At 39.9% G+C, this 17594-nt stretch overlaps 2 protein-coding genes across 3 annotated transcripts; one reads left to right on the forward strand and one right to left on the reverse strand.

Annotated features, from left to right (window-relative positions):
- Positions 1 to 1202: 1202 nt before the first annotated feature.
- On the reverse strand, positions 1203 to 5625 carry bphl (biphenyl hydrolase like). The gene is made up of 7 exons (XM_010747613.3): positions 5434 to 5625; positions 2741 to 2844; positions 2479 to 2645; positions 2070 to 2223; positions 1833 to 1964; positions 1584 to 1707; positions 1203 to 1489 (listed from the first exon to the last, which is right to left on the reverse strand). Exons 1-7 carry the CDS (start codon positions 5514 to 5516, stop codon positions 1402 to 1404), a joined length of 852 nt encoding a protein of 283 aa, XP_010745915.3. The 5' UTR covers positions 5517 to 5625; the 3' UTR covers positions 1203 to 1401.
- A 37-nt stretch (positions 5626 to 5662) lies between these two features.
- LOC104932404 (dual specificity protein phosphatase 22-B) lies at positions 5663 to 17327 on the forward strand. 2 transcript variants are annotated; one of them, XM_027290378.1, is made up of 9 exons: positions 5663 to 5724; positions 5840 to 5926; positions 8910 to 8935; positions 9027 to 9060; positions 10941 to 11023; positions 13517 to 13566; positions 13963 to 14037; positions 14589 to 14760; positions 16318 to 17327. In XM_027290378.1, exons 3-9 carry the CDS (start codon positions 8915 to 8917, stop codon positions 16453 to 16455), a joined length of 573 nt encoding a protein of 190 aa, XP_027146179.1. In that variant the 5' UTR covers positions 5663 to 5724; positions 5840 to 5926; positions 8910 to 8914; the 3' UTR covers positions 16456 to 17327. The 2 variants fall into 2 exon arrangements, with proteins under 2 accessions (XP_027146179.1, XP_010745914.3); XM_010747612.3 differs by lacking the exons at positions 5663 to 5724; positions 5840 to 5926 and having other exon boundaries at positions 8136 to 8935.
- Positions 17328 to 17594: the final 267 nt, after the last annotated feature.

The following is a 17594-nucleotide window of genomic DNA, read 5'->3' on the forward strand; positions in this document are numbered from 1 at the left end:
ATTAAATAATAATTAGGCACTTTAATAAAGGGTTAATAAGATGTAGTTCAAGATTTCTTAATTATCTTACACTTATTCAGACTTTGTTATTCAGCTGCACAGTCAATGCACATGTAAACAAAAAACTTGTTGCAAAGACTCAGAATAAAAATAGAAGTCAAGGTAATAACTGTATAAATGTAAAGTATATGAAATATAAAATATAAAAAGAAACACAAACAGAATAAAATTGTGACTTTTTGCACAGAAATGTATCAGCAGGATGTATTGTACAGTGAAAATAGTGCCATCAGTGCAATCAGTGCTCGTGCATTCATAGATTGTATTTCCTCCATTTTCTTGTGATAACGAGTCAATTTCATTTATTTCTCGAGTTATTTCTGTCATTATGGAAATGACATGTGTCATGACCTGGCTCTGAGAGTCCACACCATGTACATTAATTTAAACAATACTTTATTAAATCGAATCAAACCAAATTAAACAATCACAAAGGATCTAAAGTTACAGAGCAGTGGTATCAGTGGTGTAGGGTGTGCAAGTGTTGAAACAAACGCAGAGGACAACCTAAAGTATCAAATCGAACCAAACCAAACCAAACCAAACCAAGCCAAACCAAACCTGACTAAGGACAGAGGCAAAGCCAGAGAGAGAAGACCACGATACTCCAGTCCAAAGTGATAAGTAATAGAAAACACCTGCAAACAGAGAAAACCTCACACAGGAGAAGAGGAGGAAGGGACACACTCAGGATGCCACGTAGGGCATCACACATATTATGTTAGTATGTTAAATCATTCAGTGTAGCAACGTCAGAGGAGCAGGAGAGTGTTGCAATAAAGACTAACCTTTTGTTTTCTTGAGATCTCAAATTAATTACGGCATTACCTTGGGAAAGCAAAGTTTGGTTATCTTTAGATCTCGAGAAAACTATCCCCGTTATCTCGGGAAAACAACATTTGTTGACATAATGACATATATAATCCAAGATCAAAATTAAAACAACTCTTTATCATAAGAAAACAGGAATAAAATGTTTGAATGTGTGACCGCTCGGGCCTCAGTTATTAGCATGTGAAATAAGTCATCCATTTGCTTAATTAAAAAAAAGTATGAAAAAATGAACATTGAAAATTTATTTGGTTTTTATTTTTATTCAAGGAAAATATACAATTTTCAATTAAGTCTTAAGGAAACTGTAAAAAATTCCAAAATTAATTCATTCTTATTTTCAGGTTATAACATGAAAACATAGTTATGCATATTATATTTCATTTCTGCCATATTCTATAAATAAATCCCCCTAAATTTTGACACAATTGATCTTTAATGCTCTTAGTATTAATATGTAACTATTCGTCATCCTCGTGCTTCTCTGTGTTATTTAACGGTGTTAATGAATCACTCCAGAAAGTCTTCAACCAGTTTGTTGAACTCGTCAGCAAACCTCAGGTGGAGGTTGTGTTTACCCTCTGGCATCAGGTGCAGTCTAGATTCAGGACAAACAAAAATTTGTACACGTGAACTCCAGGTCAATGTAATATTGTTGTTTTTTTAGAATGTGTGTGTGTGTGTGCTCTCACCGCGATCCCTTGATGTGTTTGAGGAGGCAATGTGCGTGGAAAGCAGGCACCATGGGGTCTTTCTCTCCATGGATGATGAGGGTTGGACAGCGGACTAAGGGCAGAAACTCCATGCAGATGCTCCCTGATCAGAGGACAGCATACCAATTTTAAATATTACCAATACTTTACCAACATCATTAATATAAGCTCCTCTCCTTCTCCTCAATCTCTTGATTTTCTTGTTTCCCTCCCACATGAGTTCAGTACCTTCTGGTCTGTTTTCGAACTTTGCGATCCCGTCCACCCAGTCCTCCCAGGTTTTAGCAAAGAGCTCTGCTCCGTACACCTCCTCCATGGGCTGCCTCATCTTCGCACTCCACCTGGAGACATCACGGACCGCTACGTGTTCCCGCAGAAACCCATGCACGCACAAAAACACACAATACGCAGTTAATAAAGACTAAACAATGCACAGTTGGCACAGTTTAAGACTGCTGGCGGTACCTTCGTAAAGCTCGAGGTCTTGCTTGCAGATATAGGCATTGGATCCCCACGCAACGATCTTGTTGACTAGATCGGGGTTCTTCGCTGCTGCGATCAGAGCTGTCATTCCTCCGTCACTCCACCCCAACATAGAGAATTTTCCAAAGCCCAAAGCCTGCAGATGAAATGAAAAATACTGTAAATCACTATCAAAGTGTCAAATATCGTCTTAAATCCATTCTTCTCATTGCAAATTTAAGTGATTAAAGCTTATTAGAAGGTGAATAACATCGTTTGGATCAAGTCAAAGTAAACTAGCTCTCAGATTTACACACTCATGATCCTTTTGACCATATAATCCACATAGTATTCTATGTTATTCTTATTGATAATAACCATCACTCTTGGATGATCAACAGACAGATCAGACCTTCATCAGATCCACTGCGTCCTTTGCATCCCTCTCATAGAAGTCAATGGGGAAGTCTCTGGCTGGAGGGCGGGACTTTCCGTAACCACGAGGATCGAAGCAAACTACAGTGAAGCGTTCTTTATTCAGAGACTTCATCTGAGGTCCAAAATCAGTCCGAGTGCTTCCTGTGGTAGAAGAGACCAAGATGATTTGCACAGGTTTATATGACATGAGGCAGATAGAGAGAGAGATATTCTCTGTGGGGTGTTGTTGAATTTACCCAGAGCACCAGGGAGCAACAGCACAGCGTGTTTCCCTCGGCCCGTCTGCTCGTAGTACAGATTCACTCCATTAACATGCTGCCTGCCCGAGGCCACCGAGGAGCTGCAGGGAAACAAGACAGGCAGACTGTGGCAGTGCTGATCATCGAGGTGGAAAATAACAGAGTCTAGAGAAAAACATCGACTTTGATTTCACAGCGACGGCAAAATCAATTCTGTATAACAATTACAGCAATTATATGTACAAACCAGGCATAGTAACACGGCATCTTTCTTGTGTTTCAAGCGTGAAATGTAAGTTTCGTCATCATAGTTGATAGACGCACAACACAGTGATGCCCACAGCCCTCAATGAGAGCTCGTTCGACTGAACCCTGTGTGATGTTGTTGTATTCCTGTTCTCAGATGGAGCCCGGGCTTGATTGTTACAGCTACTTTGGCTCAGATCCACAGGAAATGTAAGGGCATTTTGTGTCTGTACCTGCAGCATGTGGCGGTTTCACAGTGACATTGAACATAACTCATCCTGCGTCCTGAAACGTGTCAGCAAGGACGACGACAGTGACTGCTTTGAATGAGTTCCACTAAGTTAATAAAAAAATATCCTGAAGGAATGACTTTGTTATTTCATACTAAAGTAAACTTCTTGTATTTCTCTGTGACCTGTACAGACTTTGGATCAACTGTGGTGTGTATAAACTGAACTGAGTTATCAGTTATGATTCAAAAGTTATATGGTTGAGGTGAAAGAAAAACAGCAGTGTGACACAAAATGTATTTTCTTTCTTTTGGGTAGGTCGATATATTTGGAGATTTTTGGGAAACTTTTCTTTCTTGTTTGGAAAATTTCCAGTTGTGAGGACTTGTACCTAACTGTAGAGGGAATGTTAGTTTTTATAAATCTGGAACTGTGTCTCTCTCTGCTTTGAGAACTGGAAGTTTCTGGAGTTTACTGGATTGATGGTGCATCGACCTTTTCTAATCACGTCACCGTGTTGCAGTCTAAGGTCAACACAAAACCTGGTTTTCTCTTTTACGTCTGCTGCCAAACAGAAGATTGATGAAATGACCATGCTCTCCATATTTGATCATGAGGATACAATTTACAGAATAACTTGCAAAGGAGCATCTCAGAAGCTTGACACAGTTTATCATCCTGCTATTTGTCACACATTAAAACACACCACTGTCTTCTGTATTCTCGGGTTTCTCTGCACATTAGTTTACACTTATTTACAAAACCTTCTTGGATACTCGCCCCTGTATTTAAGTCATTTATTGCAGTATGATGCACATCAGAGTAAATATCCCTAAATTCAATACAAAACACTAAAACTGGACAAATGTATCTCAATCACTGATTTTAAGGGTGCAGTTATGATCTAATGATTTCTGTTTGTTTGACAGTTTAGTTCCATTTCCTTCTTTGTCTTTGTCAATCTTACATTGTAGGGAAGCTAAATAAAAACATAGCATATATCACAGAAGTTACTGAAATATGTAAATACCCTGCAGATCATTTACAGTGCTGCGTGCATCAGACTTGCAACAGACTTGAGAAGATCATCAAGAAGGCTTTGCTCTGTTCTTGGACTGAGACTCGAGTCTCTTGAGACTGTGGTGGAGAGGAGGACACTGAATAAACTGTTCTCCATCATGGACAATGGACCGGACAAAACAAGTAATTAAGAAAATAACAGCTTAATCTACAACAAAAAAATGACTGTCAGTCGCCGTCTTTACACTGTTTTGTTGCAGAAGTAGCGCTGGTGGATTATCTGCTTGTTATAACAGACAAACTGCCATCGAACTTGAAAAGTAACTTCTGAGCAAACGTCTCCTCTTTCACTTTTTAAAAACAGATTTAATCATCAGCATGTCACATCCTCCCCCACCTCCTCCACCCACACACACACACAGTTACTGAAATAAATAAATACCCTGCAGATCATTTACAGTGCTGCGTGCATCAGACTTGCAACAGACTTGAGAAGATCATCAAGAAGGCTTTGCTCTGTTCTTGGACTGAGACTCGAGTCTCTTGTAGACTATGGTGGAGAGGAGGACGCTGAATAAACTGTTCTCCATCATGGACAATGAGCAGCCGCCTCTCCACCACACAGTGGACAGACAGCGGAGCAGCTTCTCCCACAGGCTGCTACAGCTCCGCTGTCCAAGGGACAGATACAGGAAATCTTTCCTGCCACATGGCATCACACTGTATAACAACAGCTAGGTCATAATCTACAATTTACAGTCACTTCACATTTCTCCTCTGTACCTCTGTACAATATATTTTATTTTATTTACTATTGCTATTTGATATTTTATTATGTATAGTTTGCTTTTTATATTATATTTTAATTCTTATGTTGTCTATTGTCACTGTGTGTAATGCTGCTGCTGCACTGTAATTTCCCAGCTTGGGATAAATAAAGTCTGTCTATCTATCTATCTATCTATCTATCTATCTATCTATCTATCTATCTATCTATCTATCTATCTATCTATCATACTGTATATGGAGCACTGCGCCATCTAGTGGACAGAAATCCTTCAGAAAACTCGTGCAAAGAAGGACTAACATGTCTACTCAGAGCAGCAGGGGCAGACGTTTCCTGTTTCCTCGCTGCACAGTTGCGCATTTAAACTAAACATGCAAATCACGGTTAACAACAATGCAAAGAGTTACCAGTAAGGCTGGGTCACCGTCACGGCTCTGTGTGCGCCACTCCTGCATTTCAACAAACGTCCTCCGAGCAAAAACAACGCCATTACGCACAGCCAGAGAGTCTGTGCAGCTCTGCAGGTGGTTAAAGAGTGAACAGAGAGTTATGAAATCCTGATCTGTGCCACACGGTGTGTGTGTGTGTGTGTGTGTGTGTGTGTGTGTGTGTGTTTTGCAGGGATTCCGGGAAGCTCGCACTCTCTTTGGCACTTTCCACGTGTCCTCTTTTAATGATTAAATATTTTTAAAGCGAAAGTACGAAAAAGAACCGAGAGTCACGTAAATCACACTGCTGATATATATTTTTAGTAACGTACTGGTGTTTTTATTTTTTTTATTTCCAAATCATTTCCGAGGACATTTCCTTTAGAGACGCGTGTTCCTGTTTGTGACAGGGGGAAGTGGAGACAATGTGAAACAGTAAAATATTCAGCAAGGAGGAGGAGTTTCCACGCAGGTGAAGTTCCACACAAACATTCTTTATATTGGAAAATTCAGTCTTGTTTGTGTTTTCACTTGTTTCTCTGCCTGACCTGACCCACAGGTCACACTGAAACAATTCAGAATACATTTATTAGAAGTGCACCAACATTTTTTTTTTACACCAAACTAGTCCTTTCCAGGAAACTTCTATGAGCGTGCTTACAGTAAAGTTAGAGTATCTTCTTATCTAGGAAATTATCTGAAATCATGGGACCTGTAAAATAGTAACTTTTTCACATATTTACTATGCATGAATAAACTTTCCATCGTAGATCGTCAATGGATACTATGACCCGGATGACTGAGAATCTTCACAGACACATATGCCCTTTGTTTTGTGCCATATACGAGCGAAATATACAATATGTTATCCTACATAGTGGCATTACTCACGAATACAGTCATATTCAATCATAACAGAAGATATCTCATGACACTTTCCATATAGAGCACGTCTAGACTGCATATTGTTTACAGAGACTCAACAATTCCCGCCATGAGCAAGCACTTGGCGACGGTGGCGAGGAAAACTCCTCTCAATTTATTAGAAGTCATGAAGTATCAAGCTGATAAAAGAATAAATGTGTTTGGGGTTCATGAAGAGGGCGTCGGGACCTCTAAGACCCAAAGCAGGACATCAGGATTAACACCTGAGTTAACACATCGAGTTATTAGAGTTCATCCTGATGGGAACACGAACCAAATTTCATGGCAAGCCATTCGAATAGTTTTTGAGATGTTTCATTAAAAAAAACGCAAATGTTAACCTCATGGTGGCGCTAGAGGGAGAGTCAGTTCATCCTCTGGGGAACACGAATACCTGTAGATTTCACAGCTATCCAATAGCTAGGGAACCGACAGAAAAAAAACCCACCAAATGTTGGTTCCAGCTTCTCAAATTTAAAGATCTGTTTGTTTTATTTGATTTACGTCACTGTGAATTAAACATTTTCTGGAGTTTGGACCGGACAAAACAAGTAATTAAGAAAATAACAGCTTAATCTACAACAAAAAAATGACTGTCAGTCGCCGTCTTTACAGTGTTTTGTTGCAGAAGTAGCTCTGATGGATTATCTGCCTGTTATAACAGACAAACTGCCATCGAACTTGAAAGTAACTTCTGAGTGAACGTCTCCTCTTTCACTTTTTAAAAACAGATTTAATCATCAGCATGTCACATCCTCCCCCACCTCCTCCACCCACACACACACACACAGACACACACCAACGCACTCTGTGATGCTCTGACGAGGTGTTTTTTTGTTGTTTTTTTTCATACACGCTTTGTTAAACGTGTGATGTATCTGTTTATCAATGGGGTTTGACCCGCCACTTGCGATGAGCTGTTCAGACCTAGTTCTCTGAGGCAGGCAGGCAGTTTTTAGTAAACGCCTCCACTCTCCTCTGCCTGTCAGAGCGTCTGAGCTGTGCCACACACTGAACCACACACAGGAACACAAGACAAGATGAGAAAACCAGGCTAAAAATACCTCGATCGTCTCAGCGAGATGTGTTGAAGATGCAGCAGAATTTACTGGAAACGCAGTGACTGTATTCAAATTAATGTCCACTGAGTGTCAACGGCGTTTAGAATAAACGGCGCTAGCCAAGATTCTTTGAAAACAGACAAACAAGTTTATGAGCAATACTTACAGAATCAGTATTATTACTTTTCTGCTTTTCTTTGAGTTTTTAGCTGCGTCAGCATCAAGCTTTCAGATATGTCGGCTGGTGGATCCACCACTGAAATAAATCAGCAACTTTTGGATGGACCACCATGACATTTGGCGCAGTCATTAGTGTTCCCAAGAGGATGAACCCTACTGACTTTGGTGATCCACTGAAATTTCCTTTAGTGTCACAAAGAGGTTGACCTTTTTTTGGTTTGGAGAGAAATATTATTGTGACAACTATTGTGTGGATTGATATTCGTGATGACCAGAGGATGAACCCTGTTGACCCCATTGCACTTTTCACTTATTCATTTAGTAATTTGAATTAAACTGCAAGGTGGTAGAGAAATAAAAACAAATTGCCCAGAGTGTCATGTCAAAGGTTTACTAGAATTACATTGAGTGAGATTAATTCCCTTGAAAAGACGGTTTTGAGTCTTGAGTATTTGTTTATAAAATCAAATTAGTTAAAGTTTGCAAGGAATATAAGTTATTATTTATCAGTAGTGTAGTGCTTAGAAACTCATCTGCTTAATCAGGCTTGTTTGAGTGTGGTTTGATCAGATTTAATCGACTGCAGTTTGGCACCATAAACAAACTTCCCCTCACCACAGCAGCCACCGCATTTTAATATCGAAATCTACAATTTCAAATATCGCTAAATCCTGACTGGTACGCAGAAATGTGTGACATCACCTTTTTCCAACCTCCACCCGCCCACTTCAGACCAACGAGACGAACGCAAGAAGCCGAAATGAAAAAAAAAAATACAGCAAAGCTTTCATGGCAAATAACGGAAACTGCTTGGAAATTTTGTGTTCACGTACAGGACATGTTTGTAATCAAACAACTATTATTATAGAGAGTTATTACAAGTGTATTTTGAGCCCCATTCAGAAGAGCTCCTTGTATGGTGTAACACCTCAGCAGATAGTGATATCCAGGCGTGACCCACTGTTGGATCTGTTCTTCTCTGCCCTCTGGCCTTCCTCAACCATCTTTGTCTGGCTGGTATGCAACTATCCACAGTCCCATGACCGACTCCTGGTCTAAATATAACAATCTAAGCACGGTGCTCCACTGTTAAGGTCACATTACGTCATGCTAAGCAGCATAGTCTCAACAGCAGTCGGGACACAAGCTGTGAACACGTCAAATGGCTTTATGATATTCTGGGTCACGCACAAAAAAGTCGTCAGGGGTGGTGTGAAAAACGATGGGACGCCAGTGACGGATTGTCCTTGAGAACTGTATCCTAAATTGTGCTTTTCTTGAGACTTTCAGCTGACATGGGTAATGGAATAAACAAGGTACGGTATTCATTTTCTACACTTTAACAAAGCTTAATTACTTTTACAACATCGGCGTCATTCTTTTGACTAAACCTCTAACCTTCTTTAGGTCCTGCCCGATCTTTATCTAGGAAATATCAAAGGTAAGATGTCCTACCTTGTGTCATTTGAGTAAACAATTGATTTATTTTCAGGATTATTTAGTAGAGTATGTTTCAGTTCCTCATACGGAGAGGCATGTGGTGAGATGCTACACTGAGCTCAGTTTCTATAGAGTGGAGAGGTCACAGTGTACAGCAGAATGATTGAAGTCGTGTTTCTTGATGTTAAAAAAAAAGAAAAGACTATTACATTGTGTTTTTTTGTGCAGGGGGTTGGTGTGTAGCTCTCTGTCAGCAGCTGGAGGAAGGCCATGTGAGGGTTGATGTGGGAGGGAATGCCCCATAGTGTGGGGGTGTCCCCATTGCAAACTATATTCCACATCTTTCCATAAAACAGTTTTTTTTTAAATTATTTTTAATCTGTGTGCACATGACACAGTGACCGCACAGGAAATCGCTGTCAAATAGGAAGTCTGACATGTTTTCTTATTATTCAGGCATCTGATCGCTTATCAGTTTTGCCTGGAATACTTTACAGCACATATATACGTACACGTGTATGTATATATCCTCTCAAACCTTTTGTCTTCATACAACAGAAAGTGCAAGTGAGTATGAGAAAGAGTAAAACTCTCTAAAAGATATCCACATTACAAGTCAGATCAGTACAGAAACAGTGAAGTTGGTAAAAGTTTTCAGTTTTTGTTTTACATCGTTTTAGACTAAAAAATCCCCCGACTATTGTAGAACCTACAGAATTGGGGATCGAAGGAGAATATCTACAAACATTACAGCTTTCTTGTACATTTTAACAAACTTACAGAGAAAATAAACTCACAAAATATATTAAATGAACTTAAATATGTCATTTAAAAGTAGCTTTTCCACCCCTGCATCACAGATTACTGATACGTTGCTTTATGCTTTGGCAGAAGTTTAGTGTTACCTTTCTTTTTATTTTACATAATAGTTGAATTTAACTAAAACCGCAATATGTTAAAAATATATTCAAATATTCACAGTGAACAACTTGGGGAAATATCAATAAGTCACTTTACTTTTAGCTTTTTGCAGCTCTCTGTCTTTATCGACTTTTTGTAGCTATTCCTAATTTTACTAATTCCTAATTTCAAATTATACATTTCTATGACGTAATCATTTTTATATGAAACAAAAACAAAACAAAAAACAGATTAGATTAACTATGTAGTGACTCCATTTTGGTTTTGTAGTGTCAGTGACCTTTGCTCAGCAGAAAGTCAGCTCTCTATTACCAGCTTTAATGTCATGTCAGCACCTTGACACCCCATAAAAATATTTACTTCACGACCAATTCAATTTATGACCCTGAGGTCACTTGCAGTGTAAGTTACATGATCAGATTGTGTTTCCCCTGCAACTATCTTTGATTTATATGAAGTGTATACAGACATACAGGATGTGTATACATGAATCATAAGCAGTGTTTTTCTGTCTTGTAGTTTATAAAAAGCTGTGAAATATATTTAGGGTCAGCTTAACTGATTTAGGTGACAGAAGGCTTCAGTCTTGTAAAGGTGGCATCAAGATATTTTGCAATCTTGCAGAGCATGAGAAAAAAAGTGCTGAAAACACATCTGTCCCAAGTAGAAAACATTTGGCTTCCTTTTAAAGAACAAAATTTGATTAGAACAATTACTGTTTCTTGCTTTTGGCCCAAGCTGGACTGTTTTAGAAACACTGGTTTTCCGGTTTTTCTTTCAGTTCCAAACAAGAGCAACACTTTAAGGCCATAAGGCCACACTTGCTTGGGAGACATCAGAGGAGGGGGGTTGTTGTTGGGTAGAAAAAGCTTAATTTAGGCTCAAACTTACGTGGGGCGATTTGTGATTGGACGGGAGGAATATTTGAGATTTTCTGATTTTCTTTTTTGTGATCCGCAGATGCTCGAGACAAGGAGCTGTTAGCGCAGCACAACATCACCCACATCCTGTCCATTCATGACACAGCTGCACCCGTCCTGGAGGTGAGCTGTCTTTCTGAGTCTTATTTCGATCCCGTGTGACCCTCAAAGCCCCACGGACGACACAAACCCACCCATGAAGTGCACAACTTCCCCTGAACTCACCACTGCAGTGCTTCCCCCTCAGCGTCCCTGCTGCTTAGCACTCGTTCTGAAAGTGTGTTTAATGTCGGCCCGGGAGATGCACTGCATTTATCCAACTTGTCTCAATTAGAGCTGAAATTATCCAATATTTGCATCATGGATTAATCTGCTGATTCATTTTCCAGTTCAGTGATTCATTGTTTAGTCTGAGGAAGTTCCCAGTGATGACTTCACACATTGAAGAAGCAGATTGTGCTTAAAAACTAGATTAAACACTTAAACATGGTAATTTTCTATCAAATGAGTCTGATTAGTTGAATATTAAACTAATTGTTTCAGCTTTTACATCCTTGTCCTGCACCTATTTATTATAAGGTTATTGTAGTTGCATATTCAAGGGTTAAATAATAAGAAAAAAAGGATGTAGAGTAATATTCTTTAGATTGTCATCACAGGCTTTTGAAATAGATCACTTCAGTTGATGTGAAAGTCAGATGTTCTTATTTTCAATTTTACATGGAAAGTCCTTTTTGTCTTAAATCAGTCAGGACCTGGAATTCACCAGCTGTTACCAAGTAAGCGGTCTCCTGTTCGCCTGCGACGCTTCAATATTGTGTAGGATCCCAGCTAATATCTGTAATAATTTGTATGCTATTTTCAGTGTGTGGTGCAGCTGGCCGTGATGAAGATACAGGTCACGGCAAGATATTTTTTTTTTTTTTTCACACAGGATGATTTTAGCTCAGCAGCTTGAAGTCCATAAAAGTCTTGAAAGTGGAACTACATAAAAAAAAAAAAAAGGTTTCTGGCTTTTTCACGGTTGCATTTAGACTTGTTGATTTGTGTATGAAAGAGCGGGAACGGTGTACGTGAGCAAGTGAGTGTGAGAAGGAGAGCAAGAGGTGATTCTAGTGTGAGAACCGGGTAGGTTGAAAGTAGAAAATTGCTGTCACTGATTTCCATTTTGGGTGACAGATGTAAGAATATGCTCTCTGCACAATCTGTTAAATCTGTTTTTTCAGAGAATAAAGTTTAATTTGGTACTTTTAATCGAGCTGAGGCGTTATCCTTCCAGAATAATGATGAATTATCCATTTTAGCCGAGCGAAAGCCGCCCTCTCTCTCTCTCCGTCACCGTCTCCTCGTCCGTTTGACCTGTTTTTGAAAATCCTCATATTCGATGTCCGCTTTCACAACTTTCATCTTTCTTTCTTGTTGAAAGTGGGCATGAAAAAGTGCTCAGAGATTTCTGTACACTTTCTCCGTCCATGTATGTTTCATTAAGAGTGAAGAGAAACAGCAACTTGTATTACAGTATCACTACCAAAACTGGTCAACCACCAAAACTTTGTAAAAGGTTTTGGGCCTGAAATCTTCGTCTGACTCCCGAATGAAGCGCTCTGCCCTTCACTCAGCAGCTCAGCTGTACAAATCTTTGATCTCACTCGTAGGATGATTCTCACATTTATACATGGATGGATGACACAGCTTTTTTTTTTTTCAGTTCAGCCTCATAATGATGAGTCAGGTCTGTTTTACTGGTGTGGCCCAAAAAAGAAATGGCCAGATGGGATGGTTTATTTGCATACCTAACAGTCAAACTGTTGACTGATAGATTTCTTGGAAGACGCTGCGAAGGTTCCTGAGGGAGGAGGGTAGAATTTGCAACCACCAAGTCTCTGAGGTCGTTGCTGTGCCATTTACTGTACAGTTTGTGTCTCTAATTAACATGCTGAATAATAAAATGACAAGGTCAGTTTCACAGAGCAAATCTGTGGTCTTATTGCGGGTAAATTAATTTCTGCACCTATCCACAATTTGCATGCAAATTGTTTGGGAGTGCGGTTCGTACTTTCTGTTTGTCTGTGCTTTTAGAACTCGCTGAGTCATGGTTGTGAGGAGCGATGGTGCAAAGATATTATAAGTATTTCTTTGCACGGTCTGACGTTTTCTGTAAGTTGTGAAATCTTATCGATATATGTATGCACGCTACTTAGATGCACACGCGTCTTCTCGGTGTTTAAAGTGTCTCTGTAGTTGGTGTGTGCGAGCTAACCTGTCTGGAGCACTTCCAGGTCTCGGTGTGTCCCAGAGGGCTCTGGGGTTTTTTTGCAGCTTCGCAGTCATAACGGGACAAGGTAGTTTCTGTCCATTGCATGTACCATCAGCTGCCAGGTGCACAGTACCAAAAAAAAAACACACACAAGAACATCGTTATGTCATGACCCTGCCACAATGGCAGGGTCAGATGGGCAAGGTTTCAGGGGGCGTCCCATCCAACCGAGAAACAGGAAGTGTGTTAGACCCAGCGTTGACCTGGTGTTACACTTTGTTACCAGTTCTACATGAATTCATTCAACAGGCACAAAAATTCTCTGTACGGTCTAAAGTTCTCCCCCCTTCACCCTGCAGGACATGACATACCTGTGCATATCTGCCGCAGACCACTCGAAGCAAAACCTGTGAGTATTTATATGATAGATCCACCATCTAATGATCTGTGGCAAAATAAAAGAAACAAGAGGCTCATTTTAATTTTCAGAGCTCCACGACACACATTGTGTTTTTTAAAATGAACTTTTTGATATCCCATTAACTCGATTTAACATATACAAACATATACAGTCTGATTACTGACTGATTAATTATGTTTATACAAAGTTTACAGCTATTAATACATGAGAAAATGTACAATGTCTGGTGGATGGAGGGGAGGTTCAGCAGTCGACACTGCAGAATACATAATCACTACTTTATTAAGTGGAATCAAATAAATCCATATAAACAGACTAAATATCAGTAGGTTATGTATGTTTATATACATAAGATATTCAAGCCCTGTGTTTCATTTCTACCAGGACTCAGTACTTCAGAGACAGCATCATGTTTATCCACGAGTGCCGGCTGAAAGGAGAGGGCTGCCTCGTGCACTGGTGAGTTACAAATAAAAATACTTGGCTCGTTCCTTATTAATGTTCTTCATCTTAAAATCATAAACCAAACTAATATTTCAATTTGATATATTAAACAGGGATTCATCATTTTGAAAACAATATATTTGTTTTTCTCGTAGTTTGAGCCGCTTAGTTCATTCTTTAAATTTAACAGTCGCAGTATCCTGTACATCAGAGTAGGTGCTATGAAACTGGTCGTTTGCATATGAGGATGTTGAAGGGAAACAGCAAAAAATATTTTTGTTGATTGATTTCTGTTCAAAGTATTCGGCTCAAGGTGGTCCTCAGATTTTATTAACCCAGTTTTTCATTTTCAGCCACATCAGTGTCACCAAACAGAACATTTGGTTAATGCTTTCATCGTAGATTTCATCACCTTTCATCTCTTCATATATCAAACATGCAAAATCGAGCATTTAACCACAACTTTAGCAAAAAGGGGGGTTTCACTTCTTTGTACACTAAATAAGAGAATGTGAATGTGTTGATCTCCACAACTGGCATGATGCTGTGAAGCCCCGTGCTCTCAGTGTTGCAGGAGTGTCCCGCAGTGTCACTCTGGTGGTGGCTTACATCATGACGGTGACGGGTCGCGGCTGGGTGGAATCTCTGGCGGCGGTGAGGGCGGCTCGGCCTTGCGCGGGGCCGAACCTGGGCTTCCTCCGGCAGCTGGAGGAGTTCGAGAACGCAGAGCTGGCAGAAGTGAGCGAACGCTGATCTCGCCTTTAGGTTGAGATTATTCAATCAAATCTTGCATTTCTGCAATTGTCTCTCTGTATATTTTCATTGTTACTGGCGGGGTCTGCCATAACTATGTGGGGTTCAGATTGTGTATCTATGCATAAGGGATTCACAGGAAACGATGGAAACACATATTAGGTTTGATGCAGATTCTTTTTGCTGCTTAAAGAGTAACTTTAACCCAGACTCCTGACTTGTATATTACTAGATTACCCTGTGATGACAAACTAATTACAACATTTCTATGAGTGAATGAAACACTACATTTATCGACTGCACTGGAGTGACAGGGAGGCGGTTGGGATGGATAGCGGGCACACAAAGTGTGTCTGCAGTTCACATCAGGACTCTCCAGTCTCTGGTTAAGTTTAGGCAGCAAAAGCACTTTGGTTAAGGTTAAGTAAAGATCAGGATTTTTTGTTTAAATGTTAATAAAAAATCTTATATCTAAAGTCACTTCTGACTTTTTCCTCTATTTAAACAGACCATGATCTTTCCCTAACATTTGCCAAGTGCCTAAAGGTAACCATAAAACAAATTAGTCACTATGAGCCATACCTTACCAGGTATGTTAATTAACAACATTTCCTCATTATGTTAATAGAATATTTGGGTCAGGTCAGAGAGTGTGACATGGAACAAATGTCCACGGCTGGACTGTAACTATTCGGCTCTGTTGCACCTGTAACCACGCCCAGCAGTGATGTCACCACGCACTGACACGCCCCGGAGTACATTTCTACATCACTGCAGCGAGCGTAGCTCTTTAAAGCCCGTCTACTCTTCCCACTGGATAATAAAGACATCGTTGTGAATGACTGCTTTACATTTTTAGTCCAAATGTGTCTATTCTGAACTCGACACAGGTAATGAAGCGCAATATTTAGTTTGAAGTGTAGCATGTCCGACTAAGACGTGGAGAATATGCCGATATTGTTCAGGTTTTAGGAGCGTTCTTTGGACTATGCACCTCAGCTGGGGGGTTTTTATGCAGTCTACCTGTTTACAGGTAGGTCTGTACATTAAAGTTTGAAAGGCTGAAATAGAGATAAACGACACACCTGTTTATGAAAGACTTGGATATACAGGTTTGTACAAATATTGCAATACTGACCTTTTCGTTAAGCATGTATACAACTTTGTAGGTCTCTACAGTGCTTGGAACAAATTTCAGACACGTTGATAGTTGGAGGGTGAGGACATCTCCTTCGGACAGTCTCTCCTCAAAGACGTTCTCGGCGTCGCACTCGTTTGCATGCAGCTGTGTGACGGAGAATAGTTTGAGAGAAAATGTCAAACCACCTTGGCACAGCTGGTCAATCTCTGTACATCTGATTGTCAGTTTTGTTACAGTTTGGACATGTGAAAGGCGTGTTGTCAGGGGGTTTCTAAAGGTCGGATGAGTCATTTGAAGCATCTTGACCAACTTTCTTTGCCTTTATTGTCTCAGTTGAAAATACCCTCCATCTCTTCTGACTCACTGTCACACTCCCTCTGCTCTCCCCCCCTCTCCTCCAGTATCAGGCCTGGTGGAAAGACCGATATGGGAAGAACTCGTTCAATGACGACGAGGAGGTGGAGAACCTTTTAACCAAGAAGTCTAACAGCAGCAGCAACACCATAAGGTCCAGCATCGCTCCGACCCTAGGCTTCTGAAATGAAATCGCTTCTGTCAGTTTCATCTTTCCTGAAGTCAAGCAGCCAGCTGAGGACTGCGGGGTTTCTTCTCGGACCATTAAACCCGCTGAGGCCAGACCAGAAAACTGCTGTCGCTGTCGATCCTGCTGAGAAACTTTCTTTATCGATATGATACGTCGACTCTCATCTTGGCTAAGTAGTCATGTGATGGGAGGGGGGTTTTTATGTCATTATCTTTGTCCCCTTCGTCATGTCATGTCCTTGCCTCTAACTGTCAAAACAACATGCAAGGGCAGTCAAGCATGGCACCAAGGAAATATGTACATACAGTCCACAGTGTGAACACACATTTAGCCGTGTGCACTCCCCATCAGTTATGTTATGCTGTGTCTTCTACTTGAAATATGAGTATGACTTTCTACAGACAGTGTGGAAGCTGAAGAACACGGTCATCTTCCAGTAACACGGCGTCAGAAGCAGCATTTCTTTATTTATGACACTTTTATTCCTTAATAAACGTTTATTTCTGTTAGTGGACTTTATGATTCACACCTCTTCCTGCTCCAGACACACGTGTGAATTTATGTTTTATTTAATTAACGTGAGATTTAATTTGTCAGGTGAGAATTTCTTTAACTCATCTGGAAAGCAAAAAGTAAATTGAAGTGTTTTTACTGCACAAAATGTGATTAGTTTGGATAGTTTTATAAAATATTTAAACAAAATAAGGAAAAAAAACAGACTTTGGTTAAATTGGTCACAACTGGTCAGTGCTGGAAGAAATATTTAGTTACTTTATGTAAGTAAAAGTAGCAATAGTTGGTTAATATGGAATTTTAAGTGCTTTATGTATCAATCCATTGTACTGTATTCAATAAGCTGATCACACTTTTTTTGAAAACATTCATATTTATTCCTCTTAACATTTGTGATTGTTCTTAATGTTGTTTATTGTTATTAACATTCATTCATTTTTGTTTTCACTTTGTTTTTGTGAATAAAGTTATGAAGTATAACTCTGTCTGAGCTGTTCTTGAGTATAAAACATGAATGGATGTATCCCACCGGCTGCGAGCGGTGACAGAGATCAGAAGCCAAAGCCAAAGGGCAGCGGCACAGTGAGGTGCTCGTACATTTACTCAGCTGCTGTTCAGGTT

The sequence above is a fragment of the Larimichthys crocea genome, chromosome XVII (genome assembly GCF_000972845.2).
Source record: "Larimichthys crocea isolate SSNF chromosome XVII, L_crocea_2.0, whole genome shotgun sequence".
Taxonomy (NCBI): domain Eukaryota; kingdom Metazoa; phylum Chordata; class Actinopteri; family Sciaenidae; genus Larimichthys; species Larimichthys crocea.

Excerpts from the sequence above, each read along its gene's own strand:
- bphl (XM_010747613.3), bottom strand. The coding sequence starts at position 5,516 with ATGGCGTTGTTTTTGCTCGGAGGACGTTTGTTGAAATGCAGGAGTGGC. Across the intron at positions 2,646-2,740 it reads GTTGCTCCCTGGTGCTCTGG|GAAGCACTCGGACTGATTTT; the intron begins GTAAATTCAACA and ends CTTCTACCACAG. Across the intron at positions 1,965-2,069 it reads AGACCTCGAGCTTTACGAAG|CGGTCCGTGATGTCTCCAGG; the intron begins GTACCGCCAGCA and ends GGGAACACGTAG.
- LOC104932404 (XM_027290378.1), top strand. The coding sequence starts at position 8,915 with ATGGGTAATGGAATAAACAAG. Across the intron at positions 9,061-10,940 it reads TTATCTAGGAAATATCAAAG|ATGCTCGAGACAAGGAGCTG; the intron begins GTAAGATGTCCT and ends TGTGATCCGCAG. Across the intron at positions 13,567-13,962 it reads GACCACTCGAAGCAAAACCT|GACTCAGTACTTCAGAGACA; the intron begins GTGAGTATTTAT and ends CATTTCTACCAG.